At 38.6% G+C, this 26263-nt stretch overlaps 1 protein-coding gene across 1 annotated transcript; it reads left to right on the top strand.

The window, feature by feature from the left end:
• The first annotated feature begins 73 nt into the window (after positions 1-73).
• Positions 74-23067, top strand: CXHXorf58 (chromosome X CXorf58 homolog). The gene is made up of 9 exons (XM_013976613.2): positions 74-264; positions 2736-2868; positions 3871-3967; positions 5839-5933; positions 6357-6468; positions 13517-13648; positions 18888-19117; positions 21512-21674; positions 22637-23067. Exons 2-9 carry the CDS (start codon positions 2756-2758, stop codon positions 22808-22810), a joined length of 1116 nt encoding a protein of 371 aa, XP_013832067.1. The 5' UTR covers positions 74-264; positions 2736-2755; the 3' UTR covers positions 22811-23067.
• Positions 23068-26263: the final 3196 nt, after the last annotated feature.

The following is a 26263-nucleotide window of genomic DNA, read 5'->3' as shown; positions in this document are numbered from 1 at the left end:
CGCCCCTGCGCCGGCGGTTGCTAGGCGGCGGGAAAGCGCCCACTCTGCGTGGGCAGCGCGCGGGGGCGCGAGGAGGGAGGCGCCGCTGCCCGCGCCGTGCTGGGAATCGGCCTTCGCCGCGCTGATTGGACGCCCGACGGCGTAGGCTGAGAACCCTGTGTGCGGAGGCCGCCAGGTGGGGGCGCTCGTCAGGCCTCGGGCGGCATCGAAAGCCTCGCAGACGCAAACCGCCGACCTCTGGGGCCTGGATTTACCTCACAAAAGGTTTTTACTTGTGTGGTGTTTTTTTTTGTTTTTTCCACTCTGGGCGGGACAGTTTTAAGATTTTAAATTTAAACTGATTTGCCACATCCTTTCATCTCGAAAGACCCTGAAATTATTTTTTCTTCTTTAAAATACTTAAGCTTCTGTCTCTTACTGGGAATCAACTATTGTTCCCTTAATACTAATAGAAATAAGTAATAATGGTAATAATTATCTTATTGACAAGAATAGCAACAAGCAACAGCGTTTACTCTATGCCCGGCTCTTACCTAAACTCCATACATATATTGTCTTCTCTTTCTAACAACCCAAGTGGGTGGACATGGTTATTATTCCGCATCTAGTAGATGAAGAAACTGAAGCACAGAGAATAGGTGCAAGGCCACAGAGAAGGAAAGTGGGAAGTCAGGATCCAAATCTACCTAGTCGAACTTTAAAGCCTGTGGTCTCACCTCAACAACTGTCACGGTGGCTCATAATGGGGTTGTGTTTCCTATAATATTTCGTTCAGTATTTCACATCTAACCCCATAGCAAGTGTAAGCCCATCCAGGCATGCATCTAGAAGATTTGGGGGATTTGTGTGGTGATGTGTCCCTGCCCTCCAGCCAAAGACCACTAGGAACACATCTGTAGTTGAACAAGTTGGGTTTGTTTCTTGCAGCTGCTAGGAAAACGCACACCTTGGGAAACAGTGGGGCATCTCAGTGAGAGAGTGTTAGAAAGATTTATTCTAGGGTTTGGGCTTTGGTTGGGTGATTTGGGGGCGGGTTCAAGAAAGCAGGGCTTTGCTCTGGGTTGGGTGGTAGTAGGAAGCCAGGGTTAACACCTAAGCCCAGCTGTGAATGCCAGGCCAGCTCCTGGATGTTAAGGACTGCTTTTCTCTTTCTCAAGAGTTCAGTGTATTCCAAGCTATCCCCATCCCCATTTCTAAGGAGAAATATTGAGACTCTGAAGGCTCTGCCTCAGTAGTGGAATGTCATATGTATATAAAAGTGTGACTTATAAGTGACCAGTTAGGGCAGGAAGTCTTAATTCAAGGAGTATGTGAACTTGGGAAAAAATTGCAACTTTATTTTCCCAAACCTCTGCCTGAACTTTAGCATTTCTTTCAATTATATGTAGGTAACAAACCACAGTAGTATCAGCAGTACCTGTGACTTTGTCATCAACAGAAAACACAGTATTTTCATATCATGTTACAGTAACAGCAAATTTCTTGAAATATTGTTTCTACTTGTTACCACTTCACAAGTACAGAGCTCTCATATTGTTTAATGCATAAAGAAGACCCATTTCTAGAATTTTGTCTTGGAAAATATTTTGACAATAATTTCAAGATAATTGGAGTCTTTCATAATCCCATATATTTTATATTATGTATTTTAAGAAACATAGTTCTTAAAAGGAGCTTGTCCATAGGGATCCATGGCACCAAAAGAAAAGATTAAGAGACCCTGGTTTAGTACAAGACACTCAGCAGTGACTAAGAATTTGGGAGCTGCATCCAAATTGGAGTAATGTGTAAGGGATAGAAAATCAGAGGTAGAATCAGATCACTTATTACACATCCTCTCACTTTACCAGAGAGGGAACTGAGTTACTGAGAGGTTAAGGGACTTGCCCAAAGTCTCACAGCTATTCCATGATAAAACCAGGATGAAAAGTTTTTAGAAAGCATATAAAAACCTTCCACTCTGATGTGCATTGGGGATTCCATGGATAGCAAGATGCCTCCTGCTTTCAACCAACATGTTGGAATGACAGCCAAGAAATCAAATTATGGTGCATATGAGAAGTACTGTGAAAGAAAAACATATACAGTATTATGGAACCTTAAAGACAGTAGTGAGTAGTTCTGTAAAAAGGAGACGATGGAAAACTTGAGAGAAGAGCCATCACTTAGATTCGATCTTGAAGGGTGAATTGATGTTTGCTGACGGTAGGAAAGTTGTTTCAGGTAGAGGAAATCGCATGATCATCAGCACAAAGTTGTAAAACACTGACTTTGGCAAGAAATTCTTATTCTCTTAGAGTATAGAGAGGAATGCTAGTGGAAAGTTGGTATTTTGAGATTAGAGAGAGAATGGAGCTCAATTGTGAAAAGACTTGCACACGATTCTAAGGAGTCTGCACTTTTTTGGAGGAAATGAGGTGTCCCTGAAAGATTTTAAGTTGAAGAGTGATAAGGTTGGATTATTACTCTGAGAAGTTAACTCCAGCTGCAGTGTGGAAGATGAAGAGACTGGAGACCAGGAGACCAATTAAAAGGCTATGAGTAGATCCACTGTCTTTCCTATATACCTCATAATTCTTGTAGCACACAAAGGAGGTAAGTAACATTGAGATCTATGAAACCTTCCTTTTTTAGGGGCTCTGGAATTAGTCTAACAATTATATGGAACTTGAGTCTCATCCAAACAGTGTAATAACATAGATTATGACCTCAAATTTTAATTTATATACTTTCAGGGTATTTCATTGTGAAGAAAATGAGTCATTCCCTGAAGATACCAGTTACTGGTGTCCCAAAATCAGATAATCCACACTTGGGAAAAGGTCACAAAGTACATTTCTCGAATACTGTAAAGACAAAGGAAAAACAGTAAGTAGCCATCTTTTGCCTTGTATCATCTTCTACAACTGGACGGTTTCCATATGGTGTTTACACAGCTAACATCTAACACTTCTTGTTTTATAAATTCGAGGGGTTTTTTGTGTGTTTAAAAATTACTTTTGAATTGAATAATAATTATTATAATTACAGTATTTCATAATTTACAAACCATGTTAACACACATCTCTTTGATCTTAACACAACCTTGTGATGCAGTCTTGTTACCACATTTTGTAAGTGAGGAAGTAGCAACTGGAATAAGGTAAGCAATTTGCAGAAAGTTAATAGATGGCATCAGCTACTATTCAAGGGTTTGTTTCCATACTTCAGGACTTTTCTGCTCTACATCTTGTAGTCTGCACTTTGCCAGCCAGCAGCGACACCATACAGGAGTACCTCTCTTTGCATGTAACCCTGTGAGGGGTAATGATAGTGTTGTAGGGGGCAATTCTTGGAGAGTGAGGTTCCTACAATCTGCCAGTGCTGGGACATGATCAAAGTAGAATGATGCTCTGACCTCGTGACTGGGATGAGACTGGCTCAAACAAAGATCAGAGAAGGGAATTTCTTTTTCTAGGGCATGGTCATCTGCTCCCAGAAGAATATTGGGCCTCCTGTAACTTCACATATTCTATATTCTATTTTCTTAGCATTTGAACTAGTTGGACAATGTTTTTAAGAACTAGCTCTAATGGAATCATTTTAGGTCATGGATGTTTTTAGAAAGCACATTTTTTTGATGATAAAGTTTTACCAGGATTTTTTTTTTAAATCTCAAGGGAAATATTCTCAAGTATTTCATATCCTCATTCTGACTAGATTCTACAGATGACCAGTTCTAATTACCACATCCAAATGTTCCTCATTAAATCAGACTTAGGGTGGGGGATGAGGAGGTCCAAGAGGAGGAAGCATAAATTCAGAGTTCCCCAAGATTTTAGGAAAATGAAAACTACTTCACAAATCTTAAGCTCTTTTGTTTCCTCTCAGCAATAAAGATGTTTCGGCTCACATGATACAGAAAGCTTGGTTATCTCATCTCGACAAAACTGTGTTTCAACTCCTTAAGCATACAATTTGTGCAGCGGTATGTATTTTGCTTTTTGTTTGCTCTGACAGATATAATTACTTATCAAGGTAAAAGGTGTGTTAAATAAGATAGAATATATAGCCTTTTAAAATCTCTTCTCTTTGAATCTAATCATATTGCAGGGGATTGTGGGATTTATTCTTTGGTTAACCCTGAATGGATATTTCTGGATTTACTTTTTTTTAATTAATTATTTTAATTGGAGGATAATTACTTTATAATATTGTGATGGTTTTTGCCATACATCAACATGAACCAGCCAGGGTATACATGGATTTACTTTTAACCTGAGTAACTATTGTTTCTTTTCTGAAACCAATGTGATTTTTTAAAATTTCATTCCTTATTTAAAGATGTGAGACAGTGATCTTACAATGCTAAAAATCTCTGAATTAAAAGTGCCTTTACTGTCCACCCAGCAGTTTTACTTCTAGGAATCCATTCTACAATATATATATAATTTCATTGCAGTATTGTTATAACAGCAAAGAAAATAAACCCTATAATGTCCATCGATAGGATACTGGTTAAATAAATGTTGATACTTTCATACTGTTAAGCCTTGCAGCCTTGCATATGATTCTGCAATAGAAGGTAACTAAAATATCTCATTAGTAAACAAGGCAAGTGCAGCACATTATGAATAATATAGTCCTATTTGAATAAAAACAAACCGACAAACAAAAAGATGCACATCCCCCCACTCCCCAAAGAAACAACTCTGGCAACCCTGGCAGAGTATTAAGCCTTCTATCATATAGTACTTAATATTCTCCTAATAAAATCACCTGTGATTACAGTAGTCTATAATTAGTAATAGTCACATTAACGGAATTTTAGCAGTTCTGAAAAAAAGATAAACACTGAGAAATGTGTACACTTTCTCACCATCTGACCTACAGACCCATTTCTGATGTCAGCAAAAGCAGAATACCTCAGAGAAAACCCACTCAGGTAAACCTGTGACACTTCAGGTCCATTGTCTATTGTCTTCACATGTGGAACATGTATTTAATTATTGTAATGCTAGTTTGTCATAATTTTAGATTCTTTTAGTAACAGAAAAAAAGAAAGAAAGTCTTTTTTAACCTGTTAACCTAACACTTCAAGTTACTGCAATACCTTACATTAATAATGCTTTGTCATTTGAAAAGCCCTGTAGTATACATTTTTATGTGATTGTCATAGGCATAAAGGTTGGGCAGGATCATAGAGGGGAGGAAATGGGGGCTTTAGAATTAAACAGGTCTAAGTTTGAGTCCTGGTTTCTCTGCTTACTACTTTTATGCCTTTGAATAGGTTAGATACTCCCAGAGCCTCAGCATTTTCATCTGTAAAATGGGAATGATGATATTCAAATATTTATGTGTATAAGGTACCTAATGTAGTGTGGTATATAAAAGGTGCTTAAAATCTAGTACCATTTCTATTATTATCCTCATTTTACAGTGATTCACTCAACATCAAATACTTATTTAGTACCTGCTGTGTTCCAGGCACTGTACTAGATACTAGGAATACAACGGTAAAAAAGAAACACATGGCCCCTGCCTTCACGAAGCTTACAATCTAGTAGAAAACACAGACACATTTATAGTTAGTTACAGCACATTGTGAAAAGTGCTGTCTTAGGGAAAGAACAGTGCCTGGGAACTCAAGGAGGGATACATACCCAAACTTGGAGGCCAAAGGGATAAAGTAGTGACTCAAGGTGACACTGATAAGTGAGGGAGCCAAGACTAGAACTCAGATCTTTAGAACACCAAGTCTGGTGTACTTTCACTTTACCATGCCTCCTGTGTTGTTTCCAGTAAATTGTGCCTGGGCAGGGTATTGTGTTCCATTGACAGCACCATCATCTATTTCAGGAACATCACGTGACACATGAAATTTTGAAGAAAGTGAGCCCCTTAGAGGCTGAGCTTGTTAAAGATCCTTGCATGAAGTGTAAAGTTAGATTCAGGTAATGTTTTTATGCAGATTCATTTCAAGAAGTACTTAGTATGAAGAAACCTTAGAAATTTATTTTCTTAAGTCCTCATAACTTCTCATGTTATAATTACAAATTAAGTGTCTTGTTCTTATTTACATTTATTATGTGAAGAAGCCAAGGCATGACTCTCTCAGGCCAAAAGTTGCCTTGAGAGTAGCTCTCATCTCTGTGATGTGTTCAGTCTGACACACGTATGAGAATAGTTGTGAGCACACATGCCAAAGTGGGGCTCTTTCATCCTTTGTGATCCGTTTCATTGCTAGTTCTTTTCATGCTCTGGTATAGCCTTTAACCTGCATGTAAGAAACTATGTGAATCATCCTAAGTACAAGCGGGAGAAGTAACTGAGTCCCAAGTCTGATACCAAATGACTAATTTTGGTCTTTATTTCAGATTTAGTGGCGAAATATTTCCACCTTTCATCGTATTTAAAATTTTTCTTCACACTGAAGGCCATGGTTATAAGTATTTCAGCGGAAAAAAATTTTTAAAGCCATCAAGTGAGGTGATGTTTCATGATGTAGAGTTTGTGTTAATTTAGCTTCTTAAAATCTCTGTGATATCTGAATTGCATTCAAAGTATACAGACTACATTATTTCACCATTAAACAGCCCAGCAGGCGGGTAGTATTTTTTAAGCATCATGTTTCAAAGTGTCTTTGCTTATTAGCTAAAAAAAGATATTTGGAATGAAGTACTTGTATAAGGACCTAGAAAATAACCATCAGTTTTCTTTGTACGAAAATTTTGGTTTGTTAATAATGAATTACAGTGAATTATTGGTCAGGAGTTTTATTATTAATTATATTAATAATGTTTATTATGTTTGTTATGATAATTATATTGTTAAATATTTTTATTTTTAATTATGTAGAACATTTGATACAATTTTGTTTTAATGGCATTTTATCATTATCTCTTTGATAGCCTGTTTAGAAAAAGCGTGCTAGAGTATTGAAAAGGAACTTTTAAAATATTTATCCTTTTTTACATGAGTTCTTATACTTCTTACTTTCATGAATATTCATCACAATTGTGTCTACGCATAGGACTCACCTGATCTTGTTAAAATACAGTTTCTGATTCAGTCAATCTGGGATGAAGCCTGAGATTCTGAATTTCTATCCAGTTCCCAGGTGCTGCAACTGCTGCTGGTCCATGGACCACATTTTTAAAAAAATATTGATTTCTTTGGCTGCACTGGGTCTTAGTTACAGCACTCAGGATCTCGTTGCACCACTGACTCTCCAGCTGTGGCAGGCACTCAGGCTTAGTTGCTCCAAGGCATGTGGGATTTTAGTTCTACCCAGGATCAAACCTATGTCCCCAGCATTGCAAGGCGGATTCTTAACCACTGGACCACCAGGGAAGTTGCTAGACCATATTTTTAATAGCAAGGATCTACAACAAAAGTTTTATTCCTTTGACCCTTATACATGACTATGATTGATTTTTTTTAAAAAGGGTACATTCTCATATTTAGCCTTTTATAAACCATATATCAAAGGTTATTTTTTTGTAGACTTCTGAAATATTTTACATGAAAGGTATGACCCACCTGAAATTATCAGTACTGGCATGTATTCAGAATAAAAGACCACACACCCTGGCAGTTTCTGACCAGATCCAGCATGTGCAACATTTATTCTCTGCAGAATATTAGAAAAGGAAAAGAGACTGCTTTTCTATGTCTTCTCAGGCAATATCAGAGAAAATTTAGCTTGGCTTCAGAAATGTAGCATAAGGACTAGTGGTTTCATGTGGAATATGGTGTTTCAGCACCATTAATATTTGTTCACTTATATATCAATAGAATGACTTCAGTTGCAAAAGTATATATTTATTCTCCATTCCAGAGATAAATTCATATCACATATATCTACAGAATAAGCTTATAGTTGTCCCTATAAAATGTCATCAGTTGTTGCTTTTCTGAGGTTATATAATGGGGCTTTTTTAGGAACTTACGTTTTCCCAAGACAGTTCCTAGCAGACCCTGCTATGCCCAGGCTGCTGCAAATGAGAAGCTCAGAGTCCATGACTGGAAAACACTGTGCATATATTACAAGGCATTAAAAATGCTGTTCAGTTCAGTCGCTCAGTCATGTCTGACTCTTTGCGACCCCATGAATCCCAGCACGCCAGGCCTCCCTGTCCATCACCAACTCCCGGAGTTCACTCAGACTCACGTCCGTAGAGTCAGTGATGCTATCCAGCCATCTCATCCTCTGTCATCCCCTTCTCCTCCTGCCCCCAATCCCTCCCAGCATCAGAGTCTTTTCCAATGAGTCAACTCTTTGCATGAGGTGGCCAAAGTCCTGGAGTTTCAGCTTTAGCATCATTCCTTCCAAAGAAATCCCAGGACTGATCTCCTTCAGAATGGACTGGTTGGATCTCCTTGCAGTCCAAGGGACTCTCAGGAGTCTTCTCCAACACCACAGTTCCAAAGCATCAATTCTTTGGCGCTCAGCTTTCTTCACAGTCCAACTCTCATATCCATACATGACTACTGGAAAAACCATAGCCTTGACTAGACGGACCTTAGTCGGCAAAGTAATGTCTCTGCTTTTCAATATACTATCTATGTTGGTCATAACTTTTCTTCCAAGGAGTAAGCGTCTTTTAATTTCATGGCTGCAGTCACCATCTGCAGTGATTTTGGAGCCCAAAAAAATAGTCTGACACTATTTCCACTGTTTCCCCATGTATTTGCCATGAAGTGATGGGACCGGATGCCATGATCTTAGTTTTCTGAATGTTGAGCTTTAAGCCAACTTTTTCACTCTCCACTTAAAAATGCTGTACAGTAACTTAAATTTATCTTAATTACAAAGTAACTGTTGAAAAAAAGGAAATAGCACAGAGATTTCTTTAAAAAGGAAAATATACCTTTCTTCTTTGTGCTGCAGCTTTCATTCACCTGAGATGATCACTGTTAATTGTTGTATGTCCTTCATTTTTTCCATAAAAATATAAATATATTGCTAAAAATTTTGTTATTTTTTAAATGAGATTATACCATTCAGCTTTTTTCACTTAATATTATAAAGGCTTGTAAATGGTCAGAACATACCTAACTTGAACAGTTTAGGGTTTCTTTTACCCTTTAGTTCAGCTTCAGAAGAAACTCTGGCACTATTTGGATTCATAGTTAGTAGAAAACCTGTAGAAATGGAAATTTCAGTGACTCTAAGGTCACTGAATTATTTTGCCCTTTGAATGTATAATAGACACTATGTCTTGAGCAAACTGCTGCAACTTTGTTAAGTTTATTTCTTAGTGTAAAAGAAGTAAGTCAGTTTTAGTCCATTCAGATGTTTAATCTAAGTTCATTTATGAAGGAGGGGAGTTTCACCAATTCTTTTTTGTTGTTCCATCTTTCCCCTCGTTCTTATATCCATTTCTAGTATCATTTCCTTATGATTTTCCAACAGCCTTTCTCATGTATTTACAAACACACTGTCCCACGCAAAAGCAAAAACGAGTGAAAGGATATAGAATAGCCTAAACTACTTTAGAGAAGAAAAACAAAATTAGACAATTTACCCTGCCTGATTTCAAGACTTAAAACACTACAGTAATCCTGACGCTATAATGATGGCAAAAAGACAGACATGTAGATCAATGAAACAGAAAAGATAATTCAAAAATAGACCCACACATATATAATCAGTTGATTTTTATCAAAGGTTTGAAGGCAGTTTAAATGGTGCCAGAACAATTGAATAGTCATGTGTATAAAAAAGATCTAATTTCATTTACCTACTTCAATGATCTATTTCCAGAGCAATGCTTATCTACACAGGGTTGTCATATAGTAGTCCACCAACTAGAATATTCTAAAGCCTTGCTACTCAAAATGTGGTCTGCAAACAAAGGAAACTATACAAAAACCAAAAACAGTTTTTAAAACTAAATATAAAATAAAGTGTGATCTGCAGACCTGCAGCAATGGCATTCCCTGGAGCTTATTAGAAATGCAGGCTCTCAGGCCCCACCTCACACCCACTGAATCAACAGGTGCATTTTAACAGGACCCCCAGGTGATTCTAGGCACAATATAGTTTGACAAGCACTGTCATAAAGGTGCCCTCCCCCATGACCTAGACACCTCTGGGTAGTTGACAATTCCTTAACATCCAGCAGTTGTTAAATTGAAAGTCCCTGTTCTTTTTGAGGATTGAATTTTTATGTAAAAGGAAAAAACATCGTTAATAATAGCTGCCCTTATTGAGCACCATCAAGTATGATGTTAAACATTTTAAGCACATTATCATTTAATTCTCATAAATTCTAGAATGTAGATTCTGTTACTGTCTTCATGTTTTAAAATATTAAGTAACTTGCCTAAGTTCTCACAACTACAAAGTGAAGGAACTGACATCAAGACCAAGTGAGCCTGACTCCAGAACCGTGTTCTTAACCACTTCTGAGTCAGGAACGTGAACGTGAATGTGAACGTGAACGTGAAGTCGCTCAGTCGTGTCTGACTCTTTGCGACCCCATGGACTGTAGCCTACCAGGCTCCTCTGTCCATGGGATTTTCCAGGCAATAGTACTGGAGTGGATTGCCATTTCCTTCTCCAGGAACCCTACTAAATAAGTTTCTTATATGGCCCCCTGATAACTCTGATGAGGTACGTGTCATTCCCATTTTTCCTGTGTGGAAGCTGGAACTTGGAGAGGCTTGTCAGAGCCAGAACTGAGACTTGAACACTTCATATTTCCACCATACTGTGCACATTTCAGGGTTGAAACAATGTTCCACTGTACTGTGCACACTTCAGGGTTGAACAACATTCCACTGTACTGTGCACACTTCAGGGTTGAACAACATTCCACTGTACTGTGCACACTTCAGGGTTGAACAACGTTCCACCATACTGTGAACACTTCAGGGTTGAAACAATGTTCCACCGTACTGTGCACACTTAAGGGTTGAAACAATGTTCCACTGTACTGTGCACACTTCAGGGTTGAAACAATGTTCCACCGTACTGTGCACACTTCAGGGTTGAAACAATCTTAGTAGTGATGGTGGTTTTATTAATTCTGAGCTTATATATAATTGAACTTTTCTAAACCAAGATACCCTGTTCCTGAGCATTTATTACTACCTTCATGAGTGAGAATTTCCAGCCAAGGAGGGAAGTGACTTGAGATATGAGAGTAACTTAACAAGCCCAACTGTAAATCTTGGCCAGCAAGTAGCCACAAGGCTGTGGGGTCTTCTGGGCCACAGCTATGCTAGCTACTAGGAGAGGTATCAAATTTAGAGATGCCCCCCTCTGACCTGGGCTTCCCTGGTGGCTCAGTGGTAAAGAATCTGCCTGCCAATGCAAGAGGCTCAGGTTTAATCCCTGGGTCGGGAAGATCCCCTGGAGAAGGAAATGGCAACCCACTGTAGTAGTCTTGCCTGGGAAATCCCTTGGACAAAGAAGCCTGGGCAGGCTACAGTCCATGGGGTTGCAAAGAGTCAACTTAGGGACTAAAAAACAACAAAAACAACAGCCCTCTGACCCTTTGAGTCACCCGCTAAGAATGGAACCTGCCTCTAGAATTCTAGTCTTGATTGGCTGCTCTCATGGAATCCTTGCCTAATTTTACCCTTTCTTTTCTCCTTTCTTCCTTTTCTCTTCATTCCCATCCCTTCCTACCCAGAAGGACTTTGTGAACCTGGCCATAGATAGCCAGTGTCTGAGAAAGAACATCTTGGCCACTGGAGGGCAAACTTTTTTCAAACCCCTGACACAGCTGGGCAACAAGCCTACCCTGTGCTGCCAGGTGCTGGTTTTTTGGCTGAGAGACTGGAATGGGCTTGACACACCTGAGCCACACAGCTGAGCTGCCGTACGAATAAGGAAACTGGGGCTTGGAGAGATTGGTGGTGGTGGGTGAGTGGAGTAGAGTAGGGAGGAACTGACAAAAAAAACTTTTTCTCTCTTTTTAAATTATGTGTTTACGTATTTGGCTGCACTGGGTCTTAGTTGCGACATGTGGGATCTAGTTCCCTGACCAGGGATCGAACCTGAGCCCCCTGCATTGGGAGCACAGAATCTTAGCCAGAGAAGTCCCAGAAATACCTTTTCTAAGTAACCTGAACTAAAGTAAAATACATTTATATCTACTAAAGAAATTCTCAAGGCAGAAACAGGTTTTCAGACCTGTTCAGTGTACAACTATTGCCTTTACCTTTAGTGTTATTGTGGGAATGAGAATTAGAATCCCATTATGCAAGAAAGCATAATGGAGATACGTGCCACTATACTGCCTTTTCTTTAGATGCATAGGGTTTAAGGAAACTAATGAAAGGGAAAATGAAAATGATCTGCCTAAAGGAAGGTTCCATCACATTTTTAGTAAACTGTTTCTATGCCTTTGATTTAGTGCATTTGGAATCAAACTACAACCATTTGAATATTTTCTTTCATTTTCCCCATGTGTCTGTGTTCTATGCTTTGCAATTTAAATAAAGAAATACATAGGAAATATTCTGGATAACAAAAGTGAGAATGGAAATAAGAAATACATTAAGGCTTCCTGTTATTTTGTGTAAGTAAAAAGAACAGAGATTCTGAGTTTCAATCCTGTCTCTATTCTATAGCCTAATATCAGCATGAAAACAGAGTTCCCACACTTTCACAGTATCACATTCTGAGATACAAAGGAAAAAAGAAACTGATCTGGAATCTAACGATGCTTGAATTTTCATCTATGCCACTCTCCCTTCACATAAGCATAATCTCCGTGGCCAGAAGCATGGATATGTAATATAAATATGTATTAGGAGAGTCAGCACATACTTATGGCAGAGTAGGGAGGAGGGTGGAGAGCGCTGAAGTCTCTATTCACAGTCTATGTATAGCTCTTAGCACAAGGACAGGTATACATGAAAAGGTATGAAGCAAATATGGCTAGACAGGATTTGAGCCTCCATGTTTTCTGTGATTCTTCTGTCTCTGCACTCTCAGGTCTTGTCAACAAAATGTTGACATTTGGGAGAGGAAAAAACCCTTTGTTTGCTGCTCTTTTGCTACCGAGAAGAGCCTGAAGGAAAGGGAGGTCTGAACACTCTGAAGCATACATGTTTCCATTTGGGGGCGATGTATTAACTACCACATAAAAGAGAGCTGGCCCGGGTACCTTTCATTGCGGTTCCTAGGGCAACCTGTTTAATAACCAGATAGGCTTTCTCTGCATTGACAGCATGAATGACGTTAGAGGTTTGTTTTGCTTTTTAAAGGAAAATAATGTTTTTTTAAGGGGGAAAACAGATTAAAAAAAAAAAAAGACTGGTCCTCTGGGGATTGTAGACTCTGCTACTCCTCTCGCTGCATTTGAAAACTATGTAGATATGGTTATGGAAACAGATTTTAAGTGGTTTAAAAATCTACATAATCTTTTCTTTGTAAATACAGTCTTTTTATTGAACAGCAAGTTACTAAAAGAAAGGAACAATATTTGATGGATTTGTCTCAAAAATATGTAAAATGTGTGCTGATAGTTACTCCTATTATATTAGTATTTTAAAAGTAAATCTTTTCTCTTTATAGGCTGAGGCTGATGCTTACAAAATAATGGGGAGAAAGAAATTTTATCATCAAATTAAGGAAGATGAACGTCTTTTCCAGAAGTTCAAAATAACTGATGACACAGATATTGTCACCCTGAAAGATTACATGCAAGTAAGAAATTTAGATTTGGATATTTAAAACAAACAACAGCAAAATAAGCCTTGTGACCCTTTCTTTCAGGAAGTAAGAATTATACATTAGTTTATTGTGGTAAAATACACACAATATAAAATGTGCTATTTTATTTTTTTTCAGATTTGTTATTATTTTATTTTTATACAAGAAAGGATAATAACAAAAAGGAAATAGTTGCATAATCTCACCAGGCAGATAGCCGAATAGATACTTTTCTAAAAATAGCAATGTCATGTATAGAAGTTACAGCTTCACTTACCACCCTAGACTTTTCTCCAAATGCAAAATGTGCTATTTTAAAGTGTACTGGTGGCATTAAGTAAAATCATCAGTTCAGTTCAGTTCAGTCACTCAGTCATGTCCGACTCTTTGCGACCCCATGAACTGCAGCATGCCAGGCCTCCCTGTCCCTCACCAACTCCCGGAGTTCACTCAGACTCAAGTCCATCGAGTTGGTGATGCCATCCAGCCATCTCATCCTCTGTCATCCCCTTCTCCTCCTGCCCCCCATCCCTCCCAGCATCAGAGTCTTTTCCAATGAGTCAACTCTTCACATGAGGTGGCCAAAGTATTGTAGTTTCAGCTTTAGCATCATTCCTTCCAAAGAACACCCAGGGCTGATCTCCTTCAGAATGGACTGGTTGGATCTCCTTGCAGTCCAAAGGACTCTCAAGAGTCTTCTCCAACACCACAGTTCAAATGCACCGATTCTTCAGCACTCAGCTTTCTTCACAGTCCAACTCTCACATCCATACATGACTACTGGAAAAACCATAGCCATGACTCGATGGACCTTTGTTGGCAAAGTAATGTCTCTGCTTTTCAATATGCTATCTAGGTTGGTCATAACTTTTCTTCCAAGGAGTAAGCGTCTTTTAATTTCATGGCTGCAGTCACCATCTGCAGTGATTTTGGAGCCCCAAAAATAAAGTCTGACACTGTTTCCACTGTTTCCCCATCTATTTCCCATGAAGTGATGGAACCAGATGCCATGATCTTAGTTTTCTGAATGTTGAGCTTTAAGCCAACTTTTTCACTCTCCTCTTTCACTTTCATCAAGAGGCTTTTTAGTTCCTCTTCACTTTCTGCCATAAGAGTGGTGTCATCTGCATATCTGAGGTGATTGATATTTCTCCCAGCAATCTTGATTCCAGCAAACATGACTACCATCTAGTTTAAGAACTTTTTGTCACCCCAAAGGAAACCTGACATGCATTAAGTGGATTCCCCCATTCCCCCTTCACTCCAGCCCCTACTGACCACTAATCTGCTTTCCATCTCTCTGAATTTGCCTATTCTGAATGTTTCATATTAATGGAATCATATAATATGTGGCTTATTGTGTCTGGGGAGTAATAGCTGAGGAATATGGGGTTTCTTTTGGGAGTGATGGAAATATTTTGGAATTAGGAGTGATATATATCATAAATTTACTACACACTCTGAATTTTATACTTTAAAATGGTAAATTTTATGTGAATTTTTATCTCAACACAAAAAATTGAAAAATAAAAAATAAATGCATGTTGCTAAAAAGAGTACATGATAGAGATTTGACCTAGTAAGGAAGGGATCTATTATTGTTTGGGTGCTTTCTGCTACAAGTAACAGAATATCTGCAACCACAAGAAGCTTAAACAATGAAGGACATTTATTTTCTCACATTAGAACGTCCCTGGACAGGAGCATCATGGAATAGCTAGTGCTACAACTCCAGGATATCAGGGTTCTTAGCCAGCTTCTCTACAGTCCTTTCAGCTTACTTCACACAGTGACAAGATGACTAGCACATCCTCACCTATACTCAAAGGCAGGAAGAAGACTCAGCATCTTTTCCTCTTTATCTCAAGAAGAAAAATCTTTCCCAGAATCCCCCAGCAGACTTCTTCTCAGATCTTCTTAGTCAGAACTGGATCACATGCTCCCCCTAAACCAATCACTGTAAAGGGAAATGGGATCATTTTCCCATAATTGATGTAGGACAATCATGGTTCATATTCTGAGGCCTTCCTTCCCAGAGCTTATGTCTGTTCTAAACGAAAAAATAAATAAACCAGGGCTCCATAAGCAAAAGAGTTGCAGAATGGTTGATAGGCAGGCAATCAACAATGCGTCACAGCCTCCAAGTGGTGCACCCCAGGCAAGGCTCTGTGGTAGGATGAACTGCAGGGCCTGAAAAAGAGTTTGTGGGCCTGGAGAAGGGAGGGCTCAGAAGGTGTGGAGGGCTGTCAGCCTGGAGGGCTGGCAAAAGATCATCATACAGGGCTTTTGACCATAGTAAGGTGTTTATTTTTTTTCCTTGATCCTGTATGCAATGAGAAGCTGGTGCAGTATCTAGGGAAATGAGGTGATCTAATCTAATACTTGAAGAGATCTGTCTGGCTGCAATGTAGATAAGGGATTAGAGGACAGGAAGAACTGTCTCCTTGTTTGGAGGTTCCTGCAGTATTTTAGGAGAGATGGTGGTATCTTGGTTTAGGGAAGTGAAGCTGGAGATGCAGAAGATAATTAGGGAATAAAAGCAGTGGGCCTTGGGAACAGAGAAGTGAGCTAAAAGAAGGTGTCCAACATGGCTCCTAGGTTTCTGGTTTGCATAACTGGTCTGACAGCAGTGCTGAATCAGGGAAATTAAACTAGAAATCTGAATAGTAATAATAGCAAATGCTGATGTAATACTAACTCCAATTCTCATAAGAACCCTAAGAAGTAGATACTATTATAACCCCCGTTTTGTAAGTTCTAAAGAAACAAGGGATCCCAAAATTCTAGCTACTAATAATAATAGTAATAATATATGGCCTTAACTATTCACTCAGAGTTGCTTCCATGTGAAACATGAAATTAATGCAGTGCTTTAGAGATTCCCAGTTGTGTTTTCTTCCTTTTAGAGCCCTAACCTAGAAGATTAGAGAACTGAACCAGGGAAGAAGTAGAGCTTGGGGATGTCAACTATCTTTGTGAATGATGTGGGTCACATCCTTGCAGACTGTGACTATGCCAAGGACTGGTGTCACAGAAAGAAGTTCCCAGATAGACATTGAAAGAGATATGATGATTGCTGGAATTTATTGAGTCCTTTATGGACACAGCCTTGTTTCTAGCTCTTTAAATACATATTATCTGCTTTAACCTTCAAGTTTGTAAATTTTGTGACCCTTTAAAAGATGAGAAAAATGGAGCTTAATGAGATTTTTTAAAACTTGCCCAAGGTCATATAGTTAATAAGTACAGAGCAAATCATTGACAGGTCTGAGATGTTTACCCATTTTGCCATTCCACTCTCAGGAAATAAAATGTACAGGCAGTCCTCACTTTGCATGGTAGTACAGGGTCATAAAAATAACCATGAAAGCTGAAACCATGCAAACCAAACTTAATCATCAATGGGAAAAATCATGATTGTTCTGTGCCTTTCAAAAACCTTATCAAAACATTAAAAACTCCCTTACTCTATGTTATAATTATATAGGAAAATGAAAAAAGCAAAACATTTATTTAGTACACTGTAATTTAAAACATTAGAAACATTCAGAATTTAAAATGTTTTACTTTGTAAAAAGCTTATCATTTAAAATATACTAAAAACCATTGAATTATATACTTTAAACTGGTGAATTATAAGAGATGTGACTCTCAAAAAAACCTGTAATAAAGCTAGTTTATCAAGAGTAATTTAAACAGTGCTTGCTGCTTTATTCTCATATGATTTACCATAAGGAGTGAGCATCTTCTCTATGCCCTGGAAAATTGTCATACTCCTGAGTTTGCATCACCTACCAATATTTTATCCCTTGTACATTTTTTCTCCACCTGGCTTGCAGGGTCTTAGTTCCCTGATGAGGGATCAAAACCGGATTCCTGGTAGTGAGAGCACTGTCTTAACTAGTGGACCACCAGGAATTCCCTATACTTTGTACTTGAAGTGTTTTGAAATATTTCAGGGCTCCTTTAATATGAAGTTTCTTTTTTGCCAACATTACTTCCTCTAAGAAAACTTTACCCTTTCCATCATTGCCATTTTCCCATCTATGTTGATAAGTTCACTTTCACTAAGTCCCTCTTGCAGCCTAGTTGCAGTCTCCTGAATGATGAAAGTATCAACATCTCCATGGTCACCTGTTTCTTTTAGAACTCTGTTTACATTTAATTTGAATTTCACTTCCAGCTTTACCACTTTTTGTTTCTTTGTTGGACTCTTCCCTCTTTTGATTATCTTTATTGGTAAAATGTCACATGGGTTTATCACTGGGAGACAAAGAGACAACACAATTACATACTTTGCTGTCTGTGTGTGAACTAAAAAGCAGATCCACAGTGTCCAATCACTGTCACACTTTGAAAGAAGTGACATGATTTGTCGTCTACCATCACACACACGTATTATTTCTGTAGTAATCTATGCATTGAAGAGCTAGCAACAGCGTTTGTACTTTATGCATTTAATTCAGCTATACTGTGGTAGGTGAAATTTGAACTGTGTTGTTGAAGGACTAAGCTTATTTTGCTAAATGGTGGTAATTGGAATTTGTACAAGCCTAAAGGATGCAAAGGAAGGACTGCTTGTATGTGTGTGAGTTAGAGAATGCAAGAGAGAGGGGGTGTGTGTGTATGTGAGAGAGATACCCTAAATGCCTAACATAGTAGTTTCTCCTGCCCTATTCCTGTCTCTTAAATGAACATTTATAAGGTTGAATTGATTATATATACATTTTAAATTCCTAATTTGATATTTTAAATGTAAAAAAAGAAAAGCGGGATTTCTACAAATACTCCACATGAAAATAGTGAAATTCACCACTTAGCACCAGAGGTGAACTAATTATTTCTCAAAGGTTTGTGCTTTCAATGCAAGCATGTCATGAACAAGCATTGCCAGGTATGTAGATCATACCACTATTTTCAATTTTATCTGAGTTATATTTACCTTAAAGATGTAGTGTTTAGGCATTAAATGTTCAGTGAGTGTGGTACTATGTGCACAATACCATGTGACAGGGATCCTGCCTTGCCACAGCAGGGGAGCTAAAACATACACAGGTAGCTAGAACACCGAGTAGTCAGTAATAAGAGCATAGAAGAGTGATCTCAATACAGTCCAGAGATGGAGTCAGGGAATGCTTTTTGGATGAAGTAGCATTTGACTGGATTCTTGGGAAATGTGCCTAAAAACTTCTGGAGTACCATAGCCAATCATGCTTGGTTGTTTTTCATATAGTATTCCAGTCATCTGGATGAGATCCCTGCATCTTCTGGTGGCAGAAATAACTGTTGGCGAAGATTAAGCCTCGAAAACATTCCCAGGACAATGATAATGTATGACATAGTTGATTATGCTGAGTCTGGAATAATCTCAAAACGTCTAAAAAAAGAAATGAAGTATCTATTACAAAGACCAAAAACAGAAGAGATGCGTCAGCACCAGCTACAGATTGTTTCTGAAGTTAGGTAAAAGTGGTACTTCACTGGAGTTACAGTACTAGGGGAATTTCTGAAATGTTCACATTCTGCCAAATAGCTCAGGAAAGATAATAACAGAGCATGTGAGAAAAAATGGGTTGGAGCAGATTGCTCAAATTTTATGCAACTTTGTAAACACAGCACTAGCAAAAAGAACATTTGGTACCTGGGGAGATAACTTGTACCACCAGACAGACCACCAGAGCAAATATCAAAAATGTAGAGTGAAAATACTGGTGACTCTTTAATTAGAGGAAGTAGTGGGCACTGAGACAGTACAGATGGAAGTGGAGTGCTGGACCAGTGTGGTGACCTTTTAAGTAGAGATAAGAAGCAGTGCGACCTGCCACAAACCAGGAACCACGCGAGGCAGAAAGTATGGTGGAGGGCAGTAAGGGCAGATTGTGTGTGTTTGGGGGGCTCTATGGGGAGAGAGCGCTAGGTGCCAGTGTTATTGTTATTTTCATAAATGCAATCAAAAGGGCTCTCATTGCCCATGCTGCACAGAGGAAAACATTTTCCTTTTCTGCTGAAGGTTATAATTCTAGTCTTGCTATTCTGGCTCCCTTTGCAGAGGATAAATTGCATATAAATTGCCGTGACATTATTCCCTTCTTTACCAATAACATGTGAGCCAGTTCACATTATAGAAAAACATGTCGTAGCAAAATAGACTGTATTATGATCTGAAACAACATGGACAGACTATGACTACACCAATTATATTCTTTTTTTCTTTCCATTACCAAATCTCACCTAGCCCATCTTGTTTACAAATTAAGCTTTTTTCTTAAGAAAAAGAAAATAATAAGATTGAAGAGGACCTGTTGGCAGTCTCTTTTCACACAGCTATATTTGAAATGAAAAATACTGCTTTAGTACATGAAAAGACACTGGTGACCCACTGTCAGGCAAACACATTGGGTTTTTTTCAAGGAGTAGAGATGAGTGGGTGTTGACCCAATAACATGATTTATCCCATTTATTTTATGATCAAGGCTGTACATTTGCCAGACAGATGGCCTAGTGTAGGGCACAGTCTGTCATCATGAAATAGATTTTCTCTAACTTATCCATATAAGCATTGAATAGGGGACTTAACCCTATTACCACCAAGGTCAAATAAATGATGTAATTTTCTCTGCCACCATATATAACTGTAGGCTCCCTGCTATTTAGACTCATGCTACTGATTATCCAAGAATGAGTCACTTAAAAAGCCAAATAAGTAATCATATTCTAAATCAACTGAAGAGGGGAAAGTACTTTCATAAAAACTCCTTTGAATGCAGTCTTAGTTTGGGATCTCCAAGAAGCAAACCCTGAGGTAAGGATTAGAGTATGAGTAGTTTATTTCGGAGGTGATCCCAGGAACCATTGATGAGAGCGGGTGTTGTGCTAAGTCATTTCAAGGGATAGAAAAGTGAAACAGGGAAGGGCCGCCAGCCAAAACAGTGTGTGTTAGCGAGCAAGTTGTTACTGTGGGTAACAAGCTTAATCCTTCCTGGGAATGACCTAGCCAGTGTAGAACATGCAACTCAAGTTATCCCACTGAGGGAATATTTATACACCAACACCCATCAGTCACTGGTGAAGGGTAACTTAGGAGGGGAGGTATTAATTTTGGGACACTTTCCCTGCACATGGGCTCTTGTTTCCATAAGAAAGCTCTCAGAGTAAATGAAGCCAATGCTCACAGTTGGAAGTTGGGTATATGTGCCCTATGGCCAAGGGAACTAACAGCATGGCACCAACCATGTCTGGTTCCAACACTGATATAAACAACTTGTTTCAGCCATTATGAAATTTAATACTTGTTGGTGTTCATATGTAGTATATATTTTTGAAAGAGTCCAATGGCTATTACATGGTGTTTTCCAGGAAAACTGATTTTAAATTGATAACCACATTTTGTAATTTTCATTATCATCATCATAAACATCGTCTATACACCTTCATGGGCTTCCCTGGTGGCTCAGCAGTAAAGAATCTGCCTGCAATGCAGGAGACTTGGATTTGATCCCTGGGTTGGGAAGATCCCCTGGAGGGGGGCATGCCAACCCATTCTAGTACTCTTGCCTGGAGAATCCCATAGACAGAGGAGCCTGGCAGGCTGCTGTCCATAGGATCGTACAGAGTCAGACATGACTGAAGCGACTAAGCAGGAACATCAGCATACACCTTCATAAGTGAGAAAGAACTATGCTGTGTAACTCAAGCAAAAATGATAACTTTGGCCTAAATACTTACATGCAGTATTGCTCCAAGCACTGAGCTTTATGATATAGTTGCTAAAGTGTGCTTTAATAAAAGTTGGAACTTGTTTTACATGTAAATTTTATTTTGTGCAATTTTTCTGTCTATACTACAAATGTTTTCTAGGTCCCCTTTATTCTTATCAAGTCTTCAACCTTTATATCGGCCCTACCAACAGCAAAGTCAAATTAGACTTCTGGGTCGTCGATCCAAACAAGCTCTAATGAAAGTTGAAAAAATGAAAAGAGCTTATAAGATGGCTAAAGAAAAAAATGCTTCTGTGGGATCTGTAAGTTTAACTTGTACTGAATTCATTGTTTTGGACAATATTCAAACTGTAGGTAATTCTACTTCCTCAGGTAGAATTTTCCTAATCTACAAATTCACGAATGAAACATACATTTGGTATATACTTTAGGCTCAGGGCTTCCCTGGTGGCTCAGAGGTTAAAGCGTCTGCCTGCAATGCGGGAGACCAGGGTTCGATCCCTGGGTCTGGAAGATTCCCCTGGAGAAGGAAATGGCAACCCACTCCAGTATTCTTGCCTGGAGAATCCCATGGACGGAGGAGCCTGCTGGGCTACAGTCCACGGGGTTGCAAAAAGTCAGACAAGACTGAGAGACTTCACTTTCACTTTAGGCTCAGAGGGTAAAGGGTCTGCCTACAATGTGGGAGACCCAGATTCAATCCCTGGGTCGGGAAGATACCCTGGAGAAGGAAATGGCAACCCACTCCAGTACTTTTGCCTGGAAAATCCCATGGACTGAGAAGCCTGGTAGGCTACAGTCCATGGGTTCGCAAAGAGTTGGGCACGACTGAGTGACTTCACTTCACTTTAGATGGTATAAAGCTACATTCCTCTTGGTAACACATGTTTTAAAAATTCTTAAATAGCTATTCTGATAAATACCAGCCATTTTGGCTCCACATCAGTGTAAGTTGGCAAAAAGCCCAATTGTTTCTGTATATTGACACTGTTGATTCAGCACATCTCTAATGGTGCGTTTCTCAAAATGGAAGTCATTTCTATCTACACTTATTAAGAGCTATAGTGTGGAAAGTCAGCTTCAGTATACTACATTTCAAGAATATTTTCAATGAACATGTATTCATGTTTCCTTCATAGTTTTCTAAAAATCTGCTATAAATTTTTTTCAAATAAGGTTAAGTATGAACAGTCAAATATGAAAACATAAAACAGTAGAAACCAACTATAAAACACTTTCCATTTTTATTTATAATTCTACCTAGGAACCAAAAATGGACATACCAGGTGCAAAGCAGAAAGAGACAGTTGTCTTCTCCGCCCCATCTTTTGACATTGTGAAAGTTAAAGAACTGTCAGATGACGAGTTGGAAAAAGAGGAAAAGGAATTATTTGCCTGGTGTCAAGACTTGTTTATTAATAACTCTCCATCATTTTAATGCACAGCTAATTGACAGAAAACCAACTTATTCAACAATCTGCTTGTCTGTCTATAAATGAGTATGTGCATTAAAGGAAAACAAAATATATACAAGTGCTCAGTATGCTCTCTTAAGCAAATGTGTGACAGATTTTAAAGCCCTTTCTGTATTACCATAGGTACAGGTATTTTTTTACTGACAGAATTTTAATAATAATTTCAAATAGGTGCCCTCAAACTAGCTGTATAAGATTTTCTTCAAGAAATGGTGAGAATTTTATCTCTGGAACTTTAATTCAATTTTTATTTTCCTTCATTAAAAAAAAATATCTGAACAGGACATGCTTAGCATAAATATTAGAATTCACAGAATAAAAGGCTGCTCTTGAGTCAGCCTCCAGTGTCTTTTTTTCTTATTAATAGCATGTTGTTTTTACAGAACAGCTTGTGATTGACCCATTCTGAATTATAATAAAAATAATACTGAATTTGTTGCTATAGAAGGCATGACATAGCATACATAATTATTACTGAGCATTGAAAACACCTGGGACAGAATGCTGCATGTGCTTCACTGTTGTACTTTGCTTTTAAGTGTAAAGACTATTTTGAGTAATATCTATCAATTTCCTTTTGAATTGATAAATTCTCATTCCTGATATATAGTACCAATTAATGAATTCTTGTGGTGGTCCAAGCTATTAGATTATATCAAACCTTCCCTAAGGCTATGAAATTAAACAAAGTGCATTATTTATTGTACTTTAAAAATATAATTTTTGATTTTGCTTAATATTTAAAATGTGAAGGTTGATTCCTGATTTAACTCAGGCAAAGCAGCCTATAAATGGATCTCACTCTCTATTAAAACATTCTCTTAAATGATAAAGAATATTGGAGTAAATGTATATAATTCCCACTAGAATATATTTAACATGTGTGTACACTTCAATATTAATATATCCTCATTCGATTTCTAAAAATAGGATGTATAATCTTGTTTTCAGAGCTTGTACTGGACACTGGTTGAATAGAAGACATAATTTGTCCTCATGAGTCACACATATTCCCATTCATTAAGTTGGGAAGCAGTCTCTCATCTAATCAAATGCATATCAGATCCAGTCCACTCACAGTATGTGCAGTAGCAAAACCAGCAACATTTCAGATAACGAGATGAAGGAAAAAGTCAAAGGACAGATTCTTTATGTTTAACGGCACCCATTTCTCATATTTTATTAGCTGTGATATGACTTTGTCCCATCATAATGCCTAGCTACAAGGGAGGCTATGTGGAGCAGTTATGTACCCACCTAAGATTCTACTGTTATAAAAGAAAGGGATAATGGATATTAAGGCATAACTAGCATCAGCTGCCAGACTGAGAGTGTCTTCTATCGATTCTTTTAACTTACATTAAACAATGTAATCAGGCTTCCCTGGTGGCTCAGATGGTAAAGCATCTGCCTGCAATGCAGGAGACCTGGGTTCTGTCCCTGCATTGGGAAGATCCGCTGGAGAAGAGAATGGCAACCCACTCCAGTATTCTTGCCTGGAGAATTCCGTGTACAGAGAAGAGCCTGGCTGGCTACAGTGCATGGGGTTGCGAAGTTTCGGACATGACTGAGCGACTAACACAATGTAATCACATCACAAAAAAATTATTTTAAAAGTAGAATTATAGGGCTTCCCTGTTGGCTTAGTGGGAAAGAATCCGCCTGCCAATGCAGGGGACACAAGTTCAGTCCCTGGTCCAGGAAGATTCCACATGCCACGGAGCAACTAAGCCCTTATGCCCTAACTACCGAGGCTATACTCTAGAGCCCAGAAGCCTCAACTACTGAGCCAACATTCTCTAGAGCCTGTGCTCAGTAACAGGACAAGCCACCACAATGAGAAACACGTGCACCATAACTAGAGAATAGCCACCACTCACAGGAACCAGAGAAAGCCCAGGCAGCAAGAGACCCAACACAGCCATAAATAAATAAAATTATTTTTAAGAAGTAGAATTACATATAATCTCATCTCTATAATATAGTGACTGTTTTCATTTACTCATACCTTCCTGATCTGTCTAAATACACACATATTTTCACATAGTTGCAATCATGAGTAACATATAAAGTGAAAATTTAGAACCTATTTTAAATGTGGTCTATTTTAAAATAGGAGTTTGGGATTAACATATACACACTACTATATATGAAATATTTAACTAACAAGGACCTACTGTATAACACAAGGAACTATATTCAATATCTTATAACAACCTATAATGGATAATGTGCAAGTCAGTCGTGTCCGACCCCTTGCCACCTCGTGGACTGTAGCCTGCCAGACAACTCCATCCATGGGATTTTCCAGGCAAGAATACTGGAGTGGGTTGCCATTTCCTTCTCCATAATAGATAACTAAATCACTTTATTGTACACCTGAAACTAACACAAAAAATAAAAGATAAAAAAAATTTGGAAATTCCCTGGTAGTCCAGTGGTTAGGACTCAGCACTTTCACTGCCACAGGCCTGGGTTCAATACCTGGTTGGGGAACTAAAATCTCACAAGTTGCACAGCCAATAATAAAAATAATATATTTTAAAGTAGCATTACATATAATCTCATCACTATAACAACTGTTTTCACTTGATCATATTGTTCCAATCTGTCCAAATGCACACATTTTCACATGGTTGTAATCATAAACAACATACAGATTCTAAAATATTCACTTAATATTATATCTTAAGCACGGTCTATTTTTTAAAAATAATTTTTAATGGCCCATGATACCCCATTGGATTGATAAGGCATAATTTACTTCAGTTCAGTTCAGTCGCTCAGTCATGTCCGACTCTTTGCGACCCCACGAATTACAGCACTCCAGGCCTCCCTGTCCATCACCAACTCCCGGAGTTCACTCAGACTCAAGTCCATCGAGTCAGTGATGCCATCCAGCCATCTCATCCTCTGTCGTCCCCTTCTCCTCCTGCCCCTAATGCCTCCCAGCAACAGAGTCTTTTCCAATGAGTCAACTCTTTGCATGAGGTGGCCAAAGTACTGGAGTTTCAGCTTTAGCATCATTCCCTCCAAAGAAATCCCAGGGCTGATCTCCTTCAGAATGGACTGGTTGGATCTCCTTGCAGTCCAAGGGACTCTCAGTCTTCTCCAACACCACACTTCAAATGCATCAATTCTTCGGCGCTCAGCTTTCTTCACAGTCCAACTCTCACATCCATACATGACCACAGGAAAAACCATAGCCTTGACTAGATGGACCTTTGTTGGCAAAGTAACGTCTCTGCTTTTCAATATGCTATCTAGGTTGGTCATAACTTTTCTTCCAAGGAGTAAGCGTCTTTTAATTTCATGGCTGCAGTCACCATCTGCAGTGATTTTGGAGCCCAAAAAAATGAAGTCTGACACTGTTTCCACTGTTTCCCCATCTATTTCCCATGAAGTGATAGGATCAG

This window comes from Capra hircus, assembly GCF_001704415.2.
Source record: "Capra hircus breed San Clemente chromosome X unlocalized genomic scaffold, ASM170441v1, whole genome shotgun sequence".
Classification (NCBI taxonomy): Eukaryota; Metazoa; Chordata; class Mammalia; order Artiodactyla; family Bovidae; genus Capra; species Capra hircus.
This window is presented reverse-complemented; position numbering and strand designations above follow the sequence as displayed.